Source organism: Suricata suricatta, chromosome 6 (genome assembly GCF_006229205.1).
Source record: "Suricata suricatta isolate VVHF042 chromosome 6, meerkat_22Aug2017_6uvM2_HiC, whole genome shotgun sequence".
NCBI lineage: Eukaryota > Metazoa > Chordata > Mammalia > Carnivora > Herpestidae > Suricata > Suricata suricatta.
Genome location: NC_043705.1, coordinates 6424577 through 6451098, shown reverse-complemented (window position 1 = coordinate 6451098; position 26522 = coordinate 6424577). Strand labels below are relative to the sequence as shown.

Below are 26522 nucleotides of genomic sequence, written 5' to 3'. Positions count from 1 at the left end.
TTATTTTTGAGAGAGAGAGACAGAGACAGAGCAAGAGGAAGAGCAAGAGCAGGGGAGGGATAGAGAGAGAGGGAGACACAGAATCCGAAGCAGGCTCCAGGCTCCGAGCTGTTGATACAGCGGGGCCCAAACCCACAGACCGTGAGATCATGACCTGAGCTGAAGTCAGAGGCTGAACCGACTGAGCCACCCAGGCGCCCTAACATATTTTTTACTTGAGAGAGAGAAAGAGAAGGTGTGTGAGCGAGGGAGAGGGAATCTTAAATCTTAGGCAGGCTCCATGCTCAGCACAGAGCCCAATGCAGGGCTTGAACCTATGACCCTGGGATCGTGATCTGAGGTAAAATCGAGAGTTGGGATGCTCAACCGACTGAGCCACCGAGACACCCCCAATTTATCCATTTTGATTCAACAGATACATGTTAAAAGGCCATTATGTTGCAGGCACAGTGGTAAGCACTGGAAATATAGCCTAGTTTAGTGTTTGCATCAGCAAGCAATCCATAATTATCAGTCAGTAGGGATTTATGAATGTCAAAAAAGAACACAAGATATCTTTTCTGCTCCAAAAGATCTGACAGTCTTTAGATTGGGAGGCTGATTATTTCTGAATGTGATTGATTATGATTGTGATTAAGAAGTAGAAGCCAGACTGAGATACATAATTCGGGGAGGAAGGGGGGAGTAGTGATGGGAGCGTGTGGCCAGTGAAATATCACTTGTGATATTCACAGCACAGCTTGGGGAAGAGGAAAGTCTGCTAATACAATGTTTTTCACCCTAACATAGGCTCTCCATGGGGAGCAATACTTGGAGTTATACAAACCACTTCCCAGATCAGGTGAGTACTTGATCCACGGATTCCTCGGTCATACCCTGATTTTGTTTCCTGACTAACCTTCCAAACTGTGTCATTGTGTTAAACTGGCATACAAGTCATTTCACAAGGCCTGGATGTCGTTAGAATTGATTGATGCGAAGCAGGACCTGTTTTGGTGTCCTTAACCTTTGCCTTTTAATAGTCTTATTTAATACATTATTTCAAAATACAAACAGCATATCTCCAATGAGGTATGTGTCTTTAACAACTGAAAAGGAGTCTCTGTTGTGAATGCGTGTTCTAAACTGCGTAATTGTATATAAGCAGCTATGATTCCTGCACATAATAATACTCTTTGATTCCTTTCTCAGGTATTTATGTCAGTAGCAATTTCCATAAAGCAAACCACAGTAAAAGATAGAGAATATCATGTAATTAACTTTTCCTGTTCTCTTTTAGAGTAAATAAAATCAGGTCTGCCTTAATAGTGAATTTTCTTTTTCTCAGGAATATCTGAGACATTAGATACTAGATCTGAGTAGAGCTGCTTTTCTTATTCTCCCACTATAATTTGAAGATTTGTTTCAGCCCTCTAATGTCATCATATTGTTCCATTAAATACTGACCAAATAAGGTGGTAAAATACAAAAAACGTGCTTATGATTTCACCTTATGTAACGTGCAAGTCAGCACGTGGCGAGAATCCTCCTTTAATGTTTTCCCAAAGCTTTTTATTTTACTAAAATCGGATGAGATCCCTATGGTTTAAAGCCGATTTACCTTATTTCAGTGTCACGGCCGCCGTTTTCACACAGCTGTTCTTACCTGAGGCGCTGTGTGGGGACTGCCTTCATCAGACTTCGCCGGTTACCTGCCATGGGCAAGGAAGGCAGAGTTTTCTAGCCTGGCTACCTACCGACGCGGCGACTTAGCACGTGCTAGTACATTACCTGTTATTTTAAGTAAAATCACAGTGCCCGGATCGCCGCCGCGGAGGGTTTGTGCGCGCATGCGCCGTGAGCGCGCGGTGTGGCGGCGGCGCCGCCTGCTGTGGGCTCCCTTGGGAATCAGGGAAGTAGGAGTGTGTAAGGGAGATTCCTGCTTTTAGGCATTTTAAATCCCTACAACTGGAAAATGATATGAATAGGAAGCTGTGGAAAATATTTTTCTTAATTTCTTGTACCTCTTTATCCTCAAGTTACGTTTCTCATGAATTATTTTTCTTTAGAAGCTTCTATGTGTCTTCTTTAAGTACTTTGAAAGCTGCCTCTCTAATAAATAGGAATATTCAAAATTGGAGACACTTATGGTTTGGAACCTCTTTAAACTGCAGAAAGCTAAGGTACTACTGCTATTTATAATCTTCCCATCAAACCCAGCAGGTGATGAGTCGCAGGACCCCAGGCATCAGGAGAGTGAAGTCAGCATCTCTGTGCCTCTCACCAGATTTGTCAGCCTCAGTGGCACTGTCAGAGGCCATGTGACCCCTACTGGGGGTAGAAAAGAAGCATTAGATGGAGGACAAGAAACCTAACAGCATCCCTTTGTGTGCATTGTGAACTAGACCATGATCTGGTTCAGGATGTGCTGGTCTCCAGATTTTGTGGGTTTTAAAAGTTTGATCGTTATTATGTTAGGTCTAGTTGACGTTTCAAACATAGTGACTAAGGTACTCTCTTTCCTTTTAATGTTGAATGATTCAGTAGTACCTTGAAAACTATTTTAAAACCTAACTTTGTAGTTTTGCTGGACTTACAGTAGAAGTTTTGTTAAATTCTCTCAGGTCTTAATATAATGGTCTTTTAAAAAACAGATTGATTGATTTTGCTGTTCATTTCAGGAACCTTTAAAAGTGAAGCTGTTGTTGCTGATGTCCTAGATAAAGGATCTGGTTTAGTAATTCTTATCGATGGTAAGTCACTTTTAATTTTTATAATAATATTGTTAGATCGACAGGCCTTGTGTGTGTAACGTGACGCTTCACCAAAGAAACTGATCAGTAAGTTCATTCATCTTCCAATTTGTGAGAAAGCAAGATAAAGATCAGCATTCTAAAAGTTTGTAAGCTCTTAGAAAATAAGCTTGGATGGGGAGATGGAGCAGGTTGGGGTAGAGATGGGAAAAGCAGGGCGTTTCAGGGAATTTGAGGCCACATGACCAGAGCACAGAGGTGGGAACTGTGCTGGTCCAGAGAACATAGTGGCGCCTGGAGTTTGGATTTGGCAGGAAGCAACACATTGACAGCCATCACTGGATACTTGGGCTGTATTGTAGATACGCTGGTCTTTGTTTAGCTCTTTGGAACTTGGAACATATTTGACCCCTCAATCATTTTCATAAATGGTGGCTAAGTACCTAACAGTGTCCATTCAAGCCTGTTGAACTCAAATGTGGTTTAATCACCACAGCTATATTTTATTTGCAGTGGGGAAAGAAAAGATTATAGTAGTTCAGTAAAGGTTGGCATACTAGTAATTAGACATCAGCTCAAGATACATTGCCTAAAATTTATTTATTCTCAAGTCTAAGAAGAAATAGATCTTGGGGCGCCTGGGTGGCTCAGTCAGTTAAGCATTCAACTCTTGATTTCAGTTCAGGTCATGATCTCATGGTTTATGAGATTGAGCCCCGCACCAGGCTCTGCACTGACAGCGTGGAACCTGCTTGGGATTTTCTCTCTGCCTCTCTCTCTGCCCTTCCTCTGCTCGTGTGTGTGTGTGCACGCGCTTGCTCTCTTTCTCTCTCTCTCTCTCTCAAAATAAGTAAAGAAACCAAAAAAATGTTAAGAAATAGATCTTTATTGTCAAAAATTTTGGAAATAGATTGGAGTGGGAAGTTCACTGTTGTCTAATAGTTGGAATACAGGCTTCATCATCCTTGTTCTAAATACAGAGAAGTTCGTACTGTATATGCTTTTTGGGAACTTGCTTTGTTTTTACTACATATTATGTTGAGAACATTTTTGATGCTCTCAACCATTCTCCAACTACATTGTTTGTGTTAGCTCATAGTGTTTCACAGTATGTCTTTTCTTTTCCTTTTACTGCCTTTCTTGTCTTCCTCTTCCTCCTCCTCCCACCTCTGTTTTAGATTTTTGTGTTTTCTTGTCATTCCGGAAGTTGGCCAAGATTTGGCTGAAACTATCCTAGTTTTCTTTTTTTTGAATTTTTATTGTTACTACTTTTAAGTTTATTATTTTGAGAGAGAGAGTGGGGGGGAAGGACAGCGAGAGAGGGAGAGAGAGAGAATCCCAAGCAGGCTCCATGCTGTCAATGCAGAGCCTGACATGGGGCTCAATCCCACGAACTGTGAGATCATGACCCAAGCTCAAATTTAGATTCAGGTGCTTGGCCAATGGCCACCCAGGTGCTCTTTCTTTCACTCTTCTCCCCGAGCACCAAATGTGTGACATGCCATAGAATGAAGTTTCTACAGTAACCTTAGCTTTCATTTTTACGATTTTCTCTTGACCTGCTCCATTTATTTAACTACAGCTTGGTATTGGGTAATAATGTATTAGAATTTGTAGACAAAGTGCAAATGAAATCAGATATCCAATTTCCTGTCTAATACAGATAAAAATCTCAATTTAAGGACAAATTGCCATGACCTTTCTTATTTTTGTTATAATTACATTTTTTGTTTAGTATGCAGTTCAAAGTTGTATTTCTGGTTTTCTAGAGGTGGCAATGTAGAGAGTACTCACACTCTCACTAGGAAGTCAGTAGAAAGAGGGGCAGCTGTCCTACATTCCTTCATCATTTGCTTACTTATTCATTAACTCATATCATTTACGTATTACTCATTAATTTAATAAATATTGGTTAGGTGCCTTTTCTTTCCCAGGTACTATTCTGATTGCTAGGAATATGATGGTGAGCAACTCACCCATGATTGTGCCCTCCTGAAGCTTATACCTTGATCCTTACTTTTTTTTTTTTTTTTTTGTATTTTAGGTTCTTTTTTTTTTTAAGTATTTGTAAAAAAATTTTTTTAATTTATTTATTTTGAGAGAGAGAGAGAGAGAGAGAGTGAGAGCAGGGGAGGGGCAGAGAGGGGGGAGAGGGTGAATTCCAAGCAGGCACTGTCAGCCCAGAGCCTGATTGTGGGGCTTGAACTCATGAACTGTGAGATTGTGACCTGAGCCAAAATCAAGAGTCAGACACTTAACTGACTGATCCACCTAGGCGCCCCTCTTTTATTATTTTTTTAAATGTTTATGTATTTATTTATTTACTTCGAGAGAGAGAGTGCGAGCCGGGGAGGGGCGTCTGAGCCGCACAGGTGCTTCTCCGGGATCTCTTTGAGTCCTTTGGCAGCGTGTGTGAATGTTGGAGAATGTGGATCCCTGCACTGGACAGTGGGGTTTTGTGAAATGGAGAGGTTTGAGATGGAGACAGTTGAGATAGGAGAGGCAGTTGGGAGGTTTAAGAAGAGGGGAGAGAAAGTGCTATTTCATAGTCAAGAAAGGGTATGTGAAGGCCTGGGGCACTCTGCCTTCTAGAGACCGGGAGCGGTGGAATTAAAATGATGCTTTGTAAACCAGACTCTTTAACTTATCAGACCTTCTAGTGACTAGATTTTGTTTTTGAAACTTTTAAAGGAATTGCTGATCATGTCTTGGTTTACTGGTCATGTCTTTTGGTAAGAACTTCCTTGACTTTTTCTTTCATTTGCTTTTCAGTCTATTCTTATTTTGAGAAGGAACTTGTGTGTTATAATCAGTTCTCTGTCTTCATCGTTGGCTGTGGTGGCATTGGTGGGAAACGGACATCAGACAAAGTCAAGGTAGGCTGTGGCTTTAGAAGCAAAATATAGGGGTATGTAAGTATCATGTGTATGTTCTGAACTTACCATATTACCATATGTGTAATTTAACAGAGTAGATAGATCATCAGTAGCTCACACTTCTTCGAATCAGAGTATCCTTGAATTAATTGGAAATGCTATTTATGTTTGCGTATTTTAATATATAACACATATTATACAGAGACGTCTGGCTGGGACATTATGGGAATGTTTTTACTTCCTTCTACAAACTTTGCATCACCCAGAAATCTTTAGGAAAACCCAACACATGCGAGTGATCCTTGTACAAAATAAAATCTTCATTCATTAAACGACTTACGCACTTGTCTTGTGTAAGATGACTCTAGTTACTCTTTAGTTCTCCAATTCTGTCTGAAAACATTTTTTTTTCCTAAAAATATGTTTTTGGATTTTGCTTTTAATTTAACCTGGGCTTTACCTCTGCTTTATTTGAGGTAATGAGATTATACTGTATAAATGAAGTGCGCTTAAAGCGGTATTGAGAAGCTGCCTCTGGAATGGGGGTGTGAGCAGCCCCCGGACCCTCTCCCAGTGAGTCAGTCAGAACACATAATGGGGGAAAGTTAAGACAAAAAGAAAACCATTTAAAGCGTCTGGGGATTGTCCTAAGGGCCTATAGGAAATATTTATTCAAGGAAGTCTTTATCTTGGTGAGAACACCGAGGATCTGTGGCATTTGAGCCACGGCCGCCTTCTCTCTCCAGGGCTCAGCATGATGGCACTCCAGTCTAGGCATACGCAGAGGAAGCATAGGCTCCTTGGCCCTGCCCCCAGCGCAGGACCAGGCTGGCTTCCCAGCAGGACCAGCCCCCCTATTTTATCCCTCCCCCGCCCGGCTTGTGGTGTCGAAGCTCCGTTCCAGGCAGTGGCTAAGAGTTCGGGCATTCTCGTCCTCTGCGCAGCCTCCCCGTGTAGAGTGGGGACTCGGCCCTGCCCATGGTGGGCTGGGAACGCTGAGGGACGCAATCCCTCTTGCCCCCGCTTGCTCACAGGGTAAGGAAAGCCTAGGAGGCCAGAAGCCGTTCCCCCGCCCAGCACAACTTCTTGTAGAGTGAGGGGGTCCCTTGGAGAGGAGTGGGCTGCTATCCTTGCCCCTGCGTCTGCAGTGGAGTAGAGGTTTTGCTTGGGGGCTGAGGCCGGCTGTAATAATACACATCTCTGAAGCTCTTCCCAAGGAAAGTGACTTAGGATGGGACAGAGTATTTGGGACTCAAAGGTAACGCTCCCCACAGACACTAAGTTACTTTAGATAAACAGCTTCCAGGAGCCTGGTAACTCCATGAGAACAGTAAGCTGACAGCCAGCCCAACTAGAAGTTGACCAGGGAGAACCAGGAAAGAGAGAGCTAAATAGAGCCCCCCGGGATCATATCAAAGGCTGGCCTGACATAATTGGATCGGACTGTAGAGTGATTTATACCCCACGGCATTATTGAAAGTAATAGAGGGGCGCCTGGGTGGCTCAGTCGGTCAAGCAACTGGCTTCGGCTCAGGGCATGCTCTCACAGTTTGTGAGTTCGAGCCCCACATCGGGCTCCAGTGCTGACAGCTCAGAGCCTGGAGCTTGCTTCAGATTCTGTGTCTTCTTTTCTCTCTGCCCTTCCCTTGCTCACCCTCTGTTGCTCTGTCTCAAAAATAAATAAACATTAAGAAAAGAGAAAGTAATAGAGCAATCATCGAAATTAATGGAGCCTAATAGTTGGTTATGATACCAAACGAGGCAGATGCTGCCATCCCAGGGTAACTGACTGTGTTCCTGCCAGGGCTATACGGTACACTCTGAGGAGCAACGCCAGCAGCTGCTCACTATTGGGGAAATAGACTTAGCTGAAATCATCTAGCCAAGTCACCACCCAAATAAGCAAATTAACAGTAACCACAAGCCTGCCAAGGGGAAAGGAGGTCGGTATCCGGAGTTGCTGTAATAGGTTATCTAAAATGTCCAGTCACCAACAAAAAGTTACAAGACATGCAAGAAACAGGAGCGCCTGACCCATAGACAGGGAAAGAAAACCAGAACTAACAGGTAAGAGAAACTGCCTTTGAGAGGACTTCCTAGAGACTTCAAAGCAGCTCTTCTAGATGTGTTCACAGAACCAAAGGAAAGCATGCTTAAAGAAGCAAAGTACCATGGCAGAGACTCACCAAGTAAAGAAAATAAATAGAATTATGTAGAAGAGCCAAATAGAAGTTCTGGAGCTGAAAGTACAATAAGGGAAATGAAGAATTTTCTAGAGTACTCAGTAGTAGATTTGAACTGGCAGAAGAAAGAATCAGAAAGCTTGAAGATCTTTTATCTCCAAAATAGATGAAAAGAATGAGAGGTCTTAGTGAAATGTGGGATCCCTTAAGTATAACAACATGCATGTAATGGGAGTACCAGAAGGAGAGGAGAGAGAGAGGAAAAAAATAGAAAAATAATTGAAGGGAATGATGGTTTGATGAACAGTAATCTCCACACCCAAGAATCTCAGCCAACTCCAAATAGGATGTGGATGCAAAGAGACCCACCCCCTTAGCAAAAAGTACATTTAAATTTTTTTAATGTTTTATTTATTTTTAATACAGAGAGAGACAGAGCATGAGAGGGGGAGGGGCAGAGAGAGAAGGAGACAGAGAACTGGAAGCAGGCTCCAGGCTCTGAGCCAGCTGTCAGCACAGAGCCTGACGCGGGGCTCGAACCCACGAATGTGAGATCTGACCTGAGCTGAATTCGGAGGCTCAACCGACTGAGCCACCCAGGCGCCCCAAAAGTACATTTAAAGATTAAATCAATTTAGGTGTGAATTATTTGTCTAGTTCTTGTAGTTATTATCACCTTTTTCACTGGGAAAAGAGTCTTCACCTCTTCTTTCTCCTTGGTGGCCCAGAGAATGGATCTGGTGGTGTGATTCCTTCCGTTAGGCAGGCTCAACTTGAGGGAAATCACAGCACAGGTGAGGCTAGCAGTTAGGAGATTTTAAATGTCATCTCCTGAACAGAAACTATTTTTAAAGATGTTTTATCTAACTTGCAGATTTTATCATACTGAAGCATGGTTGTTGATCAAATACGAGTCTGAGTAGAGAGAGGACCAGTGACTTTGTTGGTGTCTAACCTGTGATATTTTGACCCCAGGAAGCTGTGGCCGTGCCTGCTAGACCTCCTGATGCTGTGCTTTCGGACACCACCTCCCTCAATCAGGTAAGACGGTGTTTTTGAAAAGCGACAAGGCCACCTGACTGCTGGCTCTTGAACGGAAAACTCTGATATCCTACCATTCTGTGAGTCCAAACGTAGAGGCTTTGTCCTGGAACGTCATAAAGACGAACGGCAAATTCCTGTGGTTGGAATCCGGTCTTTGTACATTTCTGCTCATCAAATTTTTACTCCGCTATAAATAAAAAAATTTAGAATGACATTTCACGTGTCACTGCAGGAAGCATCCTGCTTTGCTGGCCAGTGCTTAAGGACACTGCCTAAGTTAGTAGTGAGGAATTTCATCCAAGCCCCAGTGAGCAGGTTGAGAAGAATGAAAAGGCAAATTTTGGTCTCCCATTCCTCTTTCAGGAAAGATAGTTGAGCTACATTGCTTGGAAACAGATTAAAAAAATTTTTTTTATTGTTTATGTTTGAGAGAGAGAGCGCAAGCGTGAGTGCATGAGTATGAGTAGGGGAGGGGGCAGAAGGAGAGGGAGACCGAGAATCCGAAGCAGGCTCCAGGCTCTGAGCTGTCAGCACAGAGCCCAGTGCGGGGCTTGAACCCACAGACTATCAGATCATGATCTGAGCTGAAGTTGGACACTTAAGTGACTGAGGCACCCAGGCACCCCGGAAACACATTCTTTCATGCCAGCTTTAGTGGACAGGCAAAATAAAGCATCTTAGGTGGGCTAGGTGATTTAATGTCTTTTTCTGGACATTAATGGTTTGTTTTCTGATGGAGGAGATAAAGTGCCCTATCAGTTGACAAAGTCTATGAGCATGCAGACATTTATTTAAGAAACAAAAGGTAACCCTAAAGATGAGAAAAGCCACTTTGTATTTGAGCATCCCCAAAGATTCTTCCCAGGGTGGCCAGAGGACCATCCATGCAGATACAGAATGAAAACAAAGCTCTGCTGGTACACCGTGAGGTAGCTGCTGTGATGACAGCAAATTATTTATAAAGTTTACGTGGTTTTTGATACTAACTTTGATATGTTTGATATGAGACCTTCCACAGGATTTCTTTATGCAGCCAAACAGAAATATAATTTCAGGAGCCAGAAAGAATTAAGATTGGTACATATTTAATTATTTTTTTCCTGGGCTTGTGTAACCAGGTGACAGAAGGAAGAACACTTTTATCCAGAGATTAGTTTCTGCCTCCTTTTTTTTTTTTTTTTAATGTTTTATTTATTTTTGAGAGAGAGAGAGAAAGCATGAGCAGGGGATGGACAGAGAGAGAGAGAGAGAGAGAGAGAGGGAGAGGGAGATACAGGATCTGAAGACAGGCTCCAGGCTCTGTGTGTCAGCACAGAGCCCAACGTGGGGCTCGAACCCATGACTGTGAGATCATGACCTGAGCCGAAGTCGGACGCTTAACCAACTGAGCCACTCAGGTGTCCCTAGTTTTTGCCTCTAAAGGTTTTTCCCATCTCCGTTTCTTATCAGTTTCTTAAGAATGCACTCGTATTTGTGTTTAATTAAAGTTTCATAGTGAAATTAATTTTATTAAGGCACTAGAAAGAACAGAAAAGGGCTTCGTGGTTTCATGGTTCAGAAAACCCAGCAGTCCTCGCTTCCTGTGCTGGGCTTACTGACCTGGTGAAAGGTATCTGGTGTAGATTAAAAAAAAAAAAAGCTGAATAGTTTGCAAGGCTTGAATTTCTGCACACAGTCAAGTAGATTTTTTTTTCTTTTCCTCTTTTTCAGAGAGGTGGAACTTTTCGTTTGTTTTCAGCAGCGTTCTCTTTTGCTGTGTGACAAAGGGCAGTTTTTAAGTGAACAAATATTTTTTTTTGTATAAATAACGGGCACCTGTCATTTGACAGAGCATTTTGGTCTCATGTGGCTGTTTGAAAATCTCATGAAAGCCACCTAATGTTTCTTCAAAAACGATTTTTCATTAAACTCTGCATAAACTTCAGGGGCTTTAGGGCTGGTTTAAACTGAATCTGTGCTATAGGAGATACAGATCAAGTGTATCAACTGACGAAGAAGTGACACTCAGACACTCCAGATGTAGGTGTCAGAATAAGCAGGGCACCTCTTCCACGCCGCGAGCGGTTGAACCCGGGCTTGGAGCTGCCGAGCCAGTGCTGTGGACCTTCCCACAAGGGTGCCCACTAGGGACTGGCGTTCAGCAGGCTTTGGTAGGGAGGACGGGACTTAGCTGAACCACAATGGCATGTCGGTACGCCCTCTTTACCAGAGACGCAGGGCTTGCAGTTTGGCCGGACAGAGGGTAGGACGTGACGATAGCGGACTATAGGAGGAGCGAGGAGCACGGTGGTGGGCAGGGGTGAGAACTGGAGCGGCCACACGACGGGGAAGTGGGGGATGGGTGTGGATGGCAGGTCCTGAAGCAGGTGTGGAAATAAGGAAGAAGTTACACCACGATAGCATGAACTGTATGCTAGGTCTTAAATGAAGTCAGTAACTTTTCAGTCACTAAGGAAGCTGGCAGCCATATTTTTATCTCTGCTGATACCACTTTTGAGATAATCTGTTTCTCATATCTTTGGGGGAATTTCTTCTTCAAACTGGTATGAAGTTATAAGTGCCCTTTAGAGTCTTTTACAATTAATAAATAGAAAATTCATCCTTAATAATCTAGAAAGGCTAAGGAATAAATAGGTATTAGATGTCAGGCCTTATAGTTGGGGGAAGAATGAAAACAAATACCTGTAGTTTCCCAGATAGTTATCTTATACCACTTATTCTAACAGGATTTTAGCTCCTCTCATTAAAACATTTTTTTAAATATATTTTGAGAGAGAGAGAGAGAGCGAGAGAGCAAGCAAGCAGGAAAGGGGCAGAGAGGGAGAGACAGAATCCCAGTGCGGGGCTCAAACTCACAGTGAGATCATGACTTGAGCCAAGACTGAGAGTCAGATGCTCAACCAATTGAGCCACTCAGGTGCCCCACTGTTGTCATTATTAAATGAAGTTGGTCTTTGGCATATTAGTTATAACATCCATTAAAGTTTTAATTAAATTATGAGGTATACTATAAGCACTTCCTTTTTTTTTTAATGACTCTGGGTTGACTGGGTGTTCCTTCTGCCTTTGCTTATGTAGCTGTTCTCAGATGGTGGCTGGGCAGGGCCAGGAGGCCCAAGACCCCATCTTCCCTAAGTTTAGGGGCTTCTTGCTGACTTTTGGCAAGACCTCTCCACAAGGCCTTTCTCTTATGTGATGTCTCATCTTCCAGGACCTTTCTGTATGGCCCTCAAGGGGAAAGACCTGTGTGTCGATTTCTGGGGCTCTTTTCTGTGTAGCTTCCTCCTCTTCAGTACGTATACATTCGAGCTGCACAGTCTCCTGAACTCTGATCTCTCTCTTTAACTCAGGGGGAGTGTTTTGCTGTGTTGGGTTTCCTTTCTTACACTGCAGTCTGAAAAGTGCTGTCCGAGGGCTGTGGCTCTCCTGTTTGTGTCTCTTCTACCAGAAGTCCTAATCCCTGACTGCTTATTGTGTAACGTCTAAGAACAGGGCCTCCCTCTCCACCTTAAACTTTTTTTCCTAGTTGCTGGCAGTAGAAGAGCACTCTTTCATGGCCAGAAGTAGAAATCATAAGCCTTTCCATGTGCCCTTGGCACAAACCTTTATGCCTTTGGTACCTTATTTTCTCACTTATTACGGTTTTTCATACGGTTTTTCAGTATTTATTGTTGTCTTCTGTTTTTTACTTGTTTCCTGTGTTACCATTAAAGAACCCATTGTATTTTCTTGTTTCTCTCTCCCGTATTCTCATCTTTTGAGATGCATTAATTTGACTGTTTCAGGGCATTTAGCATATATATATTCTTCGTCTACTTTCTTTTCCATCTTTGTTTTCATCTTAGATTTCAGCAGATTATATCCCTGTCACCTCCTGGTTGGAGAAAGCCCCTCCTGTGGTAGGTGCCCTGAGAAGGGCTTATGTATAGAGTGTATTTTTGGTTCCTGCATATTTAAAACCATTTTTCTGTACCTTGCATACTTGAAGAACAACTTGGCTGGATATGAAATCTTGTTTCTCAGAAATGGTGTTCTATTGACGTTGCTCCGTATGTGGCTTTTGAGCATTCGGATGCCAGTCCAGTTATCTTTCTGTAAGTTACTTGGTCTTTATCCTTGAGGCCCTTAGGATTTTTATCTTTTTTCTATACCTTTAAAGTCAAATAGTTTTACTAGGCTTTGTTCTAATGTTGTCCTTTCCTGGTCAATGACGCTGTGTGGCTGGTAGACCTTTTTAATAGGTATATTTAGACAGTCTTTTATTTTCAGAAAGCTTTCTAGGATTATAATTAAATTTTTTTTAATATTTTTTTTGAAATTTATTTTTGAGAAAGAGAGAGACAGAGACAGAGACAGAAGCCAGGCAGGGGAATGGCAGAGAGAGAGGAAGAGACAGAATCTGAAGCAGGCTTCAGGCTCTGAGCTGTCAGCACAGAACTTGACGTGGGGCTCAAACTTGTGAACTGCGAGATCGTGACCTGATCCAAAGTCAGAAGCATAGCTGACTGAGCCACCCAGGCACTCCTAGGATTATAATTTTAAATAGTAGTTTTCATTCATTGTTCTGTTTTTCTTCTCCAAGTACTTCCCTTATATATGCATTGGATCTTCTTTCAGTCACTGTATCTCTGGCCTTTTTTACTTCTTTCTTGGGCCCATTTCTTTCTTTTTTTTTCTTCTTTTTTCTTTCTTTCTTTCTTTTTTTTTTTAAGTTACTTATTTTGAGAGAAGAGAGCACAAGGAGCAGAGGAGGGGCAGAGGGAGAGGGAGAGACAAAATCCCAAGCCGGCTCCATACTGTCAGTGCAGAACCAAATTCAGGGCTCGACCTCAAGAAGCATGAGATCATGCTCTGAGCTGAAATTAAGAGCTGGACACTTAACCGACTGGGCCACTCAGGTGCTTCTTTTAGTCTCATTTCTGTTCTATTGGCTTTTTTCTCTCCCTTTATTCTATGCCCCTTACTAAATTTTTATTTGAATGTGTTTTCCTCTCTGCATCTTACAATTTAGTCTTCATTTCTGATAGGACTTCCCCCACTTCCTTGTCCTTCCGGAGTTTAAATATCTTATTTCCTCTTTTAGTCTTACAGCAGCTTCACAGAGATGGAGGTTACCCACCTGTATGCAGCTGAGGGGAAGATGGGTGGTGGGTGATGGTTTACAGGATCCTCTCAGTAAGGAATTCAGGACCGCCCTCTCTGTCAGTGTGGCGAAGTGTGTTTCCTTTGAGAGAAGGCTTTTTTGGAGCGGGGCCTTGTTGGGAGCTGTTTTATTGAAAACATTTTTTTTTAGTTTTCTCTTTATCTTAAATTTCCTCTCTCGCTTCTTTGTTCCTACATTATCCAGTTTTCAAAGGGGACATGGTGGTTTTAATCCTTTTCTCCCCTAGAAATGTTGCCTTTCTGGATTGCCACTTGGAGGCCTATCCATTTTTTAATTCTTCTCTTTGTAGTGAGCGTTCTTATCTTCCAGGATTCTTCTCAGTACTTTTTTCCCTTAAGGTGGACTTTCTAGAAGTGATTTTTCTTTCTTCCTCTCTCTTCCACGCTTCCTCTCAAACCCCCTCCCCCCCCACTCTAGTGTAGCTGTGAGAAGGTGCTGGAAATCAGTTTTCGTTTTTCTGTTTGTAGCAGTTTGAAGTTTGCAGCGTTCTCTGGCCTTTGGTTACACTGTAGGCTTGGGATCTGTGTCGTTTTATTTGTTCTTTTTGTTGATCTGTGTGCTTTTTCTTGGAGCATGTGAGGATTTGGGAAGCACAAATTCCTGACCGCTTTTATTTAGCATTTAGTTTAACTTAAAGATACAATTTTTAAAAATAATATTAAGAACTAATTTACTCCTATGTAGAAGATACGTCCACTCACATATAATACACAAGTAAGGTGATTTGTGGCTGTTTTTCTTAGTTGTGTGTGTGCATGTTTGCAAGTCTTAGTGATTTTTGTATCGAGACAGAGATGAAACAGAGCAAGCTTTTAGCTTTCCTTCTGAACGTTAAAATGTGAATGTCCCTCAGAATACTCAGAAAGTAAGCCTTGAACACCATACCATGTGCCTTATTATTTGGAGAATGGTTATTTTGCTTTATGATTGCATTTAGTCAAACACGAAATTACTTGACTTTAGTCATGTCTCATGATGGCTCTTTTTTTGTCTTTGCTTTCTCTGCCATCTATAAGAAGCAATGCTGTCACTGAAAGAATATGAAAATTATTGGGACACCTGGATGGCTAAGTCGGTTAGGTGTCCAAATTCGACTCAGGTCTCGATCTCATTGTTCGTGGGTTGAAGCCCCACACCAGGCTCTGTGCTGACAGCTCAGGGCCTGGAGGCTGCTTCAGATTCTGTGTCTCCCTCTCTCTCTGCCCCGCCCCTGCTTGCAGTCTCTCTCTCTTTTAATAAACAGTAAAAAAAAAAAAAGGTAGAAAAGTTAATGAATGTGGAGTGCTTGGGGCACCTGAGTGGCTCAGTCGGTTAAGCGTCCGACTTCAGCTCAGGTCATGGGCTGACAGTTCATGGGTTCAAGCCCCGTGTCGGGCTCTGTGCTGACAGCTTGGAGCCTGGACCCTGCTTCAGATTCTATGTCTCCCTTTCTCTCTCTGTCCCTTTCCAACTTGTGCTCTGTCTCAAATATAAAATAAACATTAAAAAAAAGAGTATGAAAATTTCCACATTCCTTTAATAGTATTTCTTTAGGAGAATTTTTTCCCCCCATTTATAGGACTGATCTCTGTGGGATAAAAATACTGGTACTAATGTTAAAACTTGGCTGTCCTACTCTTGTGCACTACACCTGCAGTAGGTGACTGACGCTGGCCTCCTGGGACTGTCTCAGGTCACCTCAAGGAGAGGTCACAAACAGCAGGAACCAGAGAACCGGTTAAACAGAGGCACACAAGCAGTAGTTTTGAACAATCAGATATATAGAAACCTAATTTTTTTAAGTTTATATATTTATTTTGAGAGAGAGAGAGAGAGAGACAGAGGCAGCGAACGGGCAGAGAGAGAGGGAAACACAGAATCCCAAGTGGGCTCCACACCCAGTGGGGCTCGAACTCATGAACTGCGAGATCATGACGAGCCAGGATCAGGAGTCGGTCATTTAATCAACTCAGCCACCCAGGTGCCCCAAAACGTAATGTATTAAGATGACCCAAGGGTCCTTCTTGTGTGTCTCCGTGGGATCAGAAAACCTTAATTTTTGCATTCGTGACACATAGACCTTGTGACGCTCAAGTATTTGGACACCTGCCTGCACGTACCCCCTCCCCCCGGAGCTAACCCGCTGGAGCGCAGACTCCCGGCACCCGGAAAGACTGTTCCAGGCTGGAGTCCTCACTGAGGCAACAAATAAAGCTTTTATTTCCTCACCTCCTTTGAGGTCGACTTTCTTTCAGTCGATATACTGTTGCTAATACCTTTTAAAATAATAACAATAGCTCACTTTATTGAGGTGTTAATATTTATCATGAGTAATGCTTTCTAAAAGGTTTATCAGATGAGGTAGAAGCTCCGGGTAATGAGGAAACTCGCCCATCGAGCGCAGAGCTGGGTCTGAACCCAGCTGGCATCAAATCCCAGGATCCATCCTGTGTCGGACAGTTTGCCCTTCAGACTCTGAAACGTGTCCTCGTTTGCATTTGTATGCGACATAGTGGTGCATGCTTGGCTAGTATTTTCATCATTTGTAAAGAAGTTTTTAAATATTATCATTAAGCCTCCAGTATGTTATGTGGAATCTTGCAAGTCACCACTGAAAGATAATTGTTGATTTGATTTCGTTATTTTTAGAAGGTAATATAAAGGGAATAATACTGAGCAATTGAGAAAATGAATAATTTATACAACTATTATATGGGGTTATGGAGAAGAGAAAGAGCTTATTAACCTTGTACAAAGCATATTAAAAAAGAAATGACATTTTCCTATGCATTATAGAAAATGTTTTCTATAAATAAAATCTATTTAAAAAGAATAATCAATAATTTAAAATAATAAAAACCCAGTAATTAAGAAAGTCAGATATGCTGACATGATTAGTCGTTATGCAACATTTTCATAGTCTGGGAAAGCTTAACGTTGCAATCGATGAGGGTGGGCAGATACCAGGGGACCACAATTAAATACAGCTATATTAAGTGCTTACTGTTAGCTATTTTGTGAATCTCTCCCCTTCTGAAAAGTACTCTCTAGCTTGAACAATAAACAAGTTAAATGCTAGGCGCTCTGCTAACCTTTTTTCTATTGTTATCTGTATCTTTCTGCTTATCCTGTCTCATCTACGTGAAGAAGTGATGTGGAAATCTGGACCAAGCAGAAATGTTATCTTCACGGCAGTCTGTCAGTCTTTCTTCTTGCAGGATGAGCTAGTGCTCAGGATTTAGGGCACCAGGAGGATGGAAGTTTGTGGTTGTCTTTGATGTTTATGTGTCTAATATTGGTTTATGGCTTCCGTAGAAAGCACCCCATTAATTGGCATAAATTATGCTTCGGTAGAAGAGGCTGTAAACATCTACCTTATCTTCATTGTGTGTGTGTGTGTGTTTAATGTTTATTTATATTTGAGAGAGAGAGAGAGACAGAGACAGTGTATGAGTGCGGGAGGGGCAGAGAGAGAGGGACACAAAGAATCCAAAGCAGACTCCAGTCTCTGAGCTGACAGCACAGACCCTGACTCGGGGCTCCAACTCAAGAACCATGAGATCATGACCTGCGTCAAGTCACCAACCGAACCACCCAGGCGCCCCTTCATTGTGTTTTAATGAGAGTAGACGGACAGGTTCCTTTCTGTGACTTGCTCCTTAGGCGGAGGTGACCATGGCTTTACCCAGGTGTAGTTCTTGGCCCCTCCTCCCCAGCTGATTCCAGGGGCGGGTGTTATAAAAAGCATTTGATTTGCAGTTTATCTGTGTTAGAGATAGTAATTGTTTAGGCAGGGCTCCAATTAGGTATATTATGATACATTTCTTATGTAAAAACTGAACCTATTTCCTGTTTTTCTTTTCATATGTTTTCAAAAGCACTGAGTGCTAGTTATCTTTATAATCCTTCCTCTGCAGGCTGCCTTGTACCGCCTCAGTGGCGACTGGAATCCCTTACACATTGATCCTGACTTCTCAGGTCTTGCTGGTGAGTTGCTCATAATACGTGTCAATGAAAACTACGAATTCCATTATCTAAATAACACTTAGAGTCACTGCTACTAAAGACAGGTTGTTTGAGTAGTAGTTAAAAAATTTTTTTAATGTTTATTTTTTAGGGAGGGGTGTGGGGCAGAGAGAGAGGGAGACACAGAATTGGAAGCAGGCTCCAGGCTCCAATCTGTCAGCACAGAGCCCGGTGCAGGGCTCGAATTCACAGACTGTGAGATCATGACTTGAGCCCAAGTCGGACCCTTAACCAACTGAGCCACTCAGGTGCTTCAGAAGTATTTTAAAAATAGGCTTCTCCGAATATGTTTATGCCAAGGGTAGAGAAGATAGGAAGTAGTGTGCAGGAGGTGGTGTGACTGGAATTCATAATTCAGACTGTGGAGGAAGGAAGCTCCTAGTGCAAGGTCAGGATCTCACCATCACCATGTAGGAGGGTGTCTGAGCCATCCTGACAGACAAGGACATTGAGGAGACAGCAAGGAACTGAGAGGTTAGGAAAGGATTGTCTGCATGCCTGGATTTTGGAATCAACACGGATGATTTCATCGTCACGACCCTAGCCAAACAAAACAATTCCTGGTGTTCCCACATCTCCCACGTTCCTTTCTTGTTTCTTCTCTGTTTGTTTCATAGTTTTCTCCCTGGAAGTATTATTTATAAAATATTTTCCATGTTTCTTAAAATAGATGGTATTAATTCATCCTAGTGCCATTTGAAGATGTAGGTTTGAAATCCTGAATTAATTATCCTTGGCATACATACATATTTTTTACATTTTTATTTATTTTGAGAGAGACAGAGAGAGTGCGTGTGGAGGAGGGGAACAGAGAGGGGGAGAGAGAATCCAAGCAGGCTGCCAGCGCAGAGTCTGATGTGGGGTTCGAACCCATGAAATTGTGAGGTCATGACGTGAGTCAGGTGCTTCACTGACTGAACCACCCAGGGGCCCCTGTCCGTGGCTTTAAGTAGGAAATGTGTCTGTGTCTAACTAAATTCTCTTTCTTTTTTTTCTTAGGTTTTGACAGGCCCATATTACATGGATTATGTACGTTTGGGTTTTCTGCCAGGCACGTTTTACAGCAGTTTGCAGATAATGATGTGTCAAGATTCAAGGCAATTAAGGTATACATGTAGTATTGTATAATTTGAACATTAGTCCCCATTTTTATTTTTAGAAAAGGAATTTTAATGACTTCATTTGAAATAGGTACTGTACTGAAGCAATATACATTTTATTTCATTGACTTGGCACTCAGCCTGTGTTCTTATTGTAGCTATAAATATTTCTTACCCATGCACCGTGAAGGATATCATAGACAATTATAATTGCACCAGATTAATTGGATTGTTTCATAAGTTAATCAGGAGCACACATGCATATGTCAGTATATATACATTAACAGAAACTTGAGGTTTGCCTTAAAATTTTTTTTCTTGACTCTTGTAATTTGCCTTAATTTAATTTAAAAAGTTAAGCGGCTGCACTTGAACTCATTAATGTACACCTGTGTCAGCCTGATGGTTCCATATTGATTTTAGTTTTTGTACTTTTAAGTTGGTTTCATGTCTTCATCTGTGATAAATTACAAAAAAAAGCCCTATCTCTGCACACAGTATCTTTGCAGAGGTGAAGTCTAAAGACAGACACTACAAAATAGTTTAAGACAAACACTAAAGATAGTTTAAGTGTCAAATGGCTTTAGATGCTTTTTATCAGTTTGTGTTCAGTGCAGCAGTAAAAATGCATTTTCTGATGTGTTACCTTTAATACCATTTGCTTTCCATTTTGTTGTAAGTACTCTGACTAGCTCCATACACACAGACCAGATAGCGTGGCGTAGAAAATTATGACATGAGAAGTGGGTTTACCGAGTCCTAGATGCCGCCCCGGGTCTCAGTCCCAGATACACTTGGTACCTCTTTCACCCGCATCGTTTCAGGTGCTCCGGGAACCCTTGCATAACCCCTGTCCTTATCAAGATTAAACACTGTTCATGGATTCTGTGCTTTGAGAAATGAAGAATGAGCTTATAAGAACTCTCTCGTTTCTGTAATTTTATCCTACGACTATGTTTGTGCCTCTAAGAATGGAAATATATTTAAACCTCAGTTTTCTTCCTTTTTTGTCCTGCAGCCTCCACTGGAATTTCTTTCCCCAGAAACGGAAAGGTTTCATTTTAAAACATTGTTAACCCCCAAACTTATTTCCTTTGAAGGTTCGTTTTTCAAAACCAGTATATCCAGGACAGACTCTAAAAACTGAGATGTGGAAGGAAGGAAATAGAATCCATTTCCAAACCAAGGTAGGAGTCACGTAGTCAGAGGTGCTTTATTACCTGGTTCACCACGTCCTGTAATTGTGTTCTGTCTTACGGTGTTCTTTTGGTTCGTGTTGTGGGTATGATAGAAAGCCTAGAAAGTTTTTTTTAAATAAGGTAACTTCAAAAAGAATTTATTTATTTTGAGAAAGAGAGAGACTGTTCACACGTGCATGCACGGGAGGGGAGGGGCAGGCGAGAGGGAGAGAGAATCCCAGCCAGGTTCCATGCTCAGTGCGGAGCCTGATGCAGGGCTCGATCTCATGGCCCTGAGATCATGACCTGGGCTGAAATCAAAGAGTCGGACGCTTAACCAGCCAAGCCACTCAGGTGCTGCAGCCAGTGGTAACTTTTAATTGAAAAGAAGCTGCCTATGGGCCTTGCTTTTTATTTTGTTTTTTACTAAATTGGTGCCTGCCTCTGTGGGAGAGGCACAGCTGTTCTGGAGACCTAGCCTGCTGTTTCTTTGTCGCTCGACCAGCCAATCAACTTGTTGTCAAAATATAATCTCCAGAATATTAAAGGCATGACTCTCCACAGATATAAAATGAAAATATGACGGGCGCCAGGGGGGCTCAGTCACTGAAGCGTCCAACTTCAGCTCCAGTCATGATCTCACGGTTCGTGGGTTCCAGCCCCGTGTCGGGCTCTGTGCTGTCAGCTCAGAGCCTGGAACCTGCTTCAGATTCTGTGTCTCCCTCTCTCTCTGCCCCTCTTCTACTCATGTTCTGTTTCTCTTACAAAAATAAGATTAAAAAATTATTTTAAAAATGAAAATATGATAAATCTATGTAATTGCTTCATGAGGGAGCCAGCAAGATGATAAAACTGGTCCAGAAGAGAACTGGAGCAACTATACTTATATGGCCCAGCAGGACCCACTCTAGGGTAGTTTTGCTGAATTAGAGACAAAACTAGTTAATGTCCTACAGGATAGTAAAACCATACCCTTTATGGGCTTGTTTTCTACTGGACATCCTAGTCACACAGAAATCCGCAAATTGTGGATGGAACTGGGGGGAGCTATGCTAAGCGAAATAAGCCAGTCAGATGATTTCACTCATATGTGAAATTTAAAAAACAAAACAGATGAACACAGGGGAAGGAAAGGAAAAGGAAGATAAAAACAAGGAGACAAACCGTCAGAGACTCTTAAATATGGACAACAAACTGAGGACACTGGAGGGGAGGGGAGGGGAGGGGCCAGATCGGGGAGCGGGCGTTACGGAAGGCTGGTGTTGGGAGGAGCCCTGGGTGTTCCCTGTACGGACGGAATCGCTAAGTCCTCCTGAAACCATGATTACACCACCTGTTAACCAGCGTGGATTTAAATTTTTTAAAAAATCCTCAAAGCAACACCTTAGGCCACAGAACTTGGACCCAATGAATAGTGAGCAACAAGACACAAAATAAGTAGGTCTCCCTAAAGAGGTAAGTAATGTTTGGGGGAGGCTGTTAGCAGTGTTCTGGTAAAATACTAAAAGGGCATGTGATCATTCCTTTCTGTGTGAGATTTTTAAAGCTATATTTTGTTAATACAATTGACCAACCTGGTACTGGCTCAGACGATCCACAGCAGGCTCCATGCTGTCAGCACAGAGCCTGACGCGGGGCCAGAACCCGTGAACCGCGAGATCATGACCCGAGCTGAAGTTGGACACTTAACTGACACAGAAAGTGGGGGAGCTGGGGTATAAACTCAGGTCTTCTGGCTCAGAGCCTGCCCCCCAGGGCCCTAGCTCTTCCGACAGTGTCATAGTTTGTTTCATGAGTAAATAACTGTGCAGCACTTTCCTTGACGTGGTGGCCCTGCTCCTTCCTTGTTAACCTTGCAGCCTGTGGGATCGCCTGCCTGCTTCATTTGCGCGTGTGCCTCACTTCCCGGGGCCTTCTGGCGGTCTAGGTTCCTTTCAAGCTCTCACCTTGCCCTTGGAGGCAGCAGCCCCTTACCGCCCACCCCTGTTTTCTGCCCCCACGAGCGCACTTACGGCCTTTCTCAGAAGTCCTCCTGCAGTTAATGTTTGTGCCACGTACTCTGAGGCCTTCCTGGTTTCTCATTGTTTTGATTCAGCTTGGTTTCTTGAGTAAGATGAGGAAATCTGACAGTGTTACGGTCCATGACTACATTACAGTTTCTGTTTTCTCCAGCTATGGGAATGAATGGCCCAGAAATAATTTCCGTGGATACAAACTGAAAGGGCTGGGAAATAATCTAATATCTGAATATAATATCTTCTTGCCGTTTTGGTGAAGCCAAAGCATATATTCTTATCTTTTTACTATATTAGAGAAATACATATATTTACCAGTGATTAGAGGTACTCTTTCCTGTTAGTTATATATAGGAATCCTTCCTCCCTTCCTGCCCCCTGCACCTCCTCCCTCTCCACCTCCCCTCTGTCCCTCCTCCTCCCTCCCTACCATCCTCCTTTCCTTCCTTACTCCTTTCCCCTCCTCCCCTCCCCCCTTCCTGTCTTCCCCTCCCTCCACCCTCCCATCTTTCTCTCCGTCCCCCCCTCCTTTCTGCCTTCCCTCTTCCCTCCCCTCCCTCCCTTCCATCCTTCATGTTGTATTTTAAGAAACATTTTAAACTTATAATCCAAAATGACATGCTTGGCTTGATCACAAGAAAGTAATTTACTAAAGTGTATTTTGTTCATAAATTGTCTCTTTTCATGCTTTGCGCTGTATGTAATTAGAACAAAGTGAACAAATTATTTGAAAAACTTTTTTCTCAGGTACAATGTAAGTAGTCAAAGGAGAATGATTTTTTTAATGTTTTATTTCTTTATTATTTTGATAGTACACAAGCAGGGGGAGTAGCGGGGGGGTAGGGAGGGAGGGAGGGGATCCCAAGCAGGCTCCTCACTGTCAGCACAGAGCCTGATGTGGAGTTCGAACTCAAAAACTGTGAGAATATGACCTGAGCCAAAATCAAGAGTCGAACGCTTAATCAACTGAGCCACCCAGGTGCCCGGGGAATCATCTACTGAAGTGTTAAAAATCAACACTAATGAACCCCACTTTAATTTTAGGCATTATCCTGTATATTTGTAGCAATATTACATTTTTATGGAAGAGTAGCCATTGGAATAATTTTAGATGAAGTATTAGGAATTAGAGTTTGAGTTCTTTGAATGAATATTTTGATGAACGTCTATTTAAGCATTTTGTTTATGCTCTATACCCTTCCTATTTGAAAGAAGAACTTGGATTATTACTTTAAAAAGGTAACTGCAGTCTGTTCCTAGCCGATTTTATTCTCTTAATAGAACAGATGCACTTTGAATACTGGCACCCTGTGGATATTGTGCTGTGCTTTGTACTATTTATAAGAATTCAGCAATTCTCACCCTGGCTCCCCAGTAGACACACTTAAGTTTAAAAGAGAAATCTCCAGGGGTGCCTGGGTGGCTCAGTTGGTTAAGTGTCCCACTTTGGTTCAGGTCATGATGTCGTGGTCCATGAGTTCAAGTTCCGTGTTGGGCTCTGTGCTGACAGCTCAGAGCCTGGAGCCTGCTTCGGATTCTGTGTCTCCCTCTCTCTCTGCCCCTCTCCTGCTTGCACTCTGTCTCTTTCAAAAATAAATAGACATAAAAAAAGTTTTAAAAAAAATCTCCAAATACAAATGCCAGGGGTCCACTGCAGACTATTTAAATTAGAATTTTTGGAGATGGGACCTTGGTCACAGGTACTCCTTAAAAGGTGCCAGTTGATTTTATAGTTAGTGTTAATAACAATTCTATTAAAACAGTAAGACTGCTTGTTTATTCATCTTGGTATTTAATTTATAAATTTTATTTAATTTGGGCTTTGTTTTCTTATGAGGAAAAACTAATTTTAAATGACTTTATACTGCTTTATGACGATACTGTGTTTTCACTGGAACCATCAGAGTGAACGGTTTTATCCCTCTCTCTCCTTGTAAGGTCCACGAAACTGGGGACATCATCATTTCACATGCGTACGTGGATCTTGTGCCAGCTCCTGCCATTTCAGCTCAGATGCCCTCTGAGGTAGGTGGTAGAAACTGGTATCCAAGTCATGTCCCAAGTTACGCATTTCCGTTAAGATTCCCTCTAGAATGTCCAGGCTGCAAAATTACGAGCTGTGAAAGATTCTTAATTCTTGAAGGATTTTAATTCAAAACGGCTTCAAGTAAAAGGAATATTTTGACAACTTAGGAATTTTTAAAACTTTTAAAAGGGAGACACTGGGGTGCCTTTCAAGAGAAAATACTTAATTTTTTAGGTTTAGAGTAACTAAGTCAGTTGTTTAATGAGAAATCTTAAGCCAGCAATATTTTGGAGAAGACCAGATGAAAAAGTTAAATATCCTGTACCTCTTCTTGATTTAAAGATCTATAAAGCATTGTATGCAATTATGAAAACAATAGCATGTGTTATTTATTAAAATTCTTGTGTTACTCTACCAACATGCTGAGGCTTTTAATGCAAATGTTTCTATTCTCGGTCTTCAAAATATTAACTTTGTAATACTGAGGTTCTCAGACACAGGATCTTTACTGGTCTCTCATGAGCTATATCATCACATAATGACTGAAGATTAAAATCCCTTAAGAAAAATCTAAGATCAAAAACGTGAGAAGTGTTAAAGCTACAAGGAAAATCATATAACTTAATCCCATGTTACCAAGAAAGAGATGAGCCTGCAGAGGTTAGACTGTCCAGTGTCCTGATGCTGAAATTAGTTAGGACGTAGGTTGTCTAGTTCCTAGTGTGCTTTAAAATATCATTTCTGGGGCGCCTGGGTGGCTCAGTCGGTTACGTGTCCGACTTCGGCTCAGGTCATGATCTCACAGTCCGTGGGTTTGAGCCCCACGACGGACTCTGTGTGGACAGCTCAGAGCCTGGAGCCTGCTTCGGATTCTGTGTGTCTCTCTCTCTGCCCTTCCCCCGCTCGCTCTCTGTCTCTCTCTAAAATAAAAGGCCTGAAAAAAATTAAGAAATAAAAATAAATAAAATATTTCTGGATTCTGATAAAAGTAAAATCCTCATTAAGAGGACTCAGGTCCTGGGTGACATGAGTAAAATGTAAGGACAGTGTAAAAGAAGGCTGGTGTGCAAAAAATGAATCAGCCTTATTTTTATGCAGATTTAAAAAATAATAACTGTATTGCATGTACATTTTGCAATCATTTTTCCCATGTCCTTTTACAAAACTTTTAAAAATAAATGTTCTCTTTTTGCTAGGGTGAGGAGCTCCAGAGCACCCTGGTGTTTGAGGAAATAGGTCGCCGCCTTCAGGATATCGGGCGTGAGGCGGTGAAGAAAGTGGGTGCCGTGTTCGAGTGGCACATCACTAAAGGGGGAAATGTTGCAGCCAAGTGGAGTAAGTCCTCCCCCTGACTCTGTCGTGTTCCGAGGTAACAGTACATAGACATAAAGTATCCTGGTTCTAGTTAGAGCCTCTCTCTTTGAAGGTAGGTAAGGTAGACCCTACATTTTCGTAGGAAATAACGGCTTTCACGGCCGTGTGTGCTTTTCAGCGGGGTAAAGAATCCATTAAAATGAAAATATCTGTTTTAAGAATTTCATTGTAGTAACTGAAATTAATACTTGTAAACCGCCATGTTAACTACGTGCTTCTTTCGTCTTTAAATCCCCCTTAAACAGAAAGCAAATTTATAGATCAAATGAACTATTTTTAAGTCTTTTTATTTTGACACATTTAAAATTGTTTTCCTCATCCCAAAACATTAATAGTTTGGATTTCACCATTATTATCAGATTGCTGTTTAAGACTGACTATTGGAGTGCCTTGAAAATCAGTTTGTTTAGTTCTTCCTACAACTAAAGATCGCTATAAGTGCTCACTTAGAGCAGAAAATTAAAATCTATCTCTAAATCAGCTGTGACTTTTTGAAACAGTCTTCTGTTACGTATTCCTAGAAGAACCTTTTGAAGTTTTGTTAAACTGATTTTGGATCAATAATAACAACCTTTTTAATATAGCATTTATTGTTCCTCTTAAGCATTGCGCGCTTATGACATGTAGTTTGAGATATAAAGGCAGAAAGAAAAAAAATGATGTGTATAATGCCACCGCCCTCGGTTAACATTTTGATGTTTGTTTCTCTGGGAATCATTGTGCTTCTAGGAAGTTAACCCAAAGGGGCGCTGGGGGATGAAGGCAAACGTAATAGGTACTTAGTCTCCCAAATTTCAAAGTGCGTAACTTTTGTCTGGATAACTT

At 41.9% G+C, this 26522-nt stretch overlaps 1 protein-coding gene across 1 annotated transcript in view; it reads left to right on the top strand.

Moving 5' to 3' along the window:
• The window catches only part of HSD17B4 (hydroxysteroid 17-beta dehydrogenase 4), an 83054-nt gene that overhangs the window by 42510 nt on the left and 14022 nt on the right, over window positions 1-26522 (top strand). Inside the window, exons 14-22 of the mRNA XM_029941550.1 lie at window positions 790-841; window positions 2661-2732; window positions 5505-5608; window positions 8767-8832; window positions 17896-17965; window positions 19004-19110; window positions 20205-20291; window positions 24236-24322; window positions 25520-25658. Of these exons, the coding sequence (XP_029797410.1) occupies window positions 790-841; window positions 2661-2732; window positions 5505-5608; window positions 8767-8832; window positions 17896-17965; window positions 19004-19110; window positions 20205-20291; window positions 24236-24322; window positions 25520-25658 (784 nt within the window). The remainder of the gene's footprint in view (window positions 1-789; window positions 842-2660; window positions 2733-5504; window positions 5609-8766; window positions 8833-17895; window positions 17966-19003; window positions 19111-20204; window positions 20292-24235; window positions 24323-25519; window positions 25659-26522) is intronic.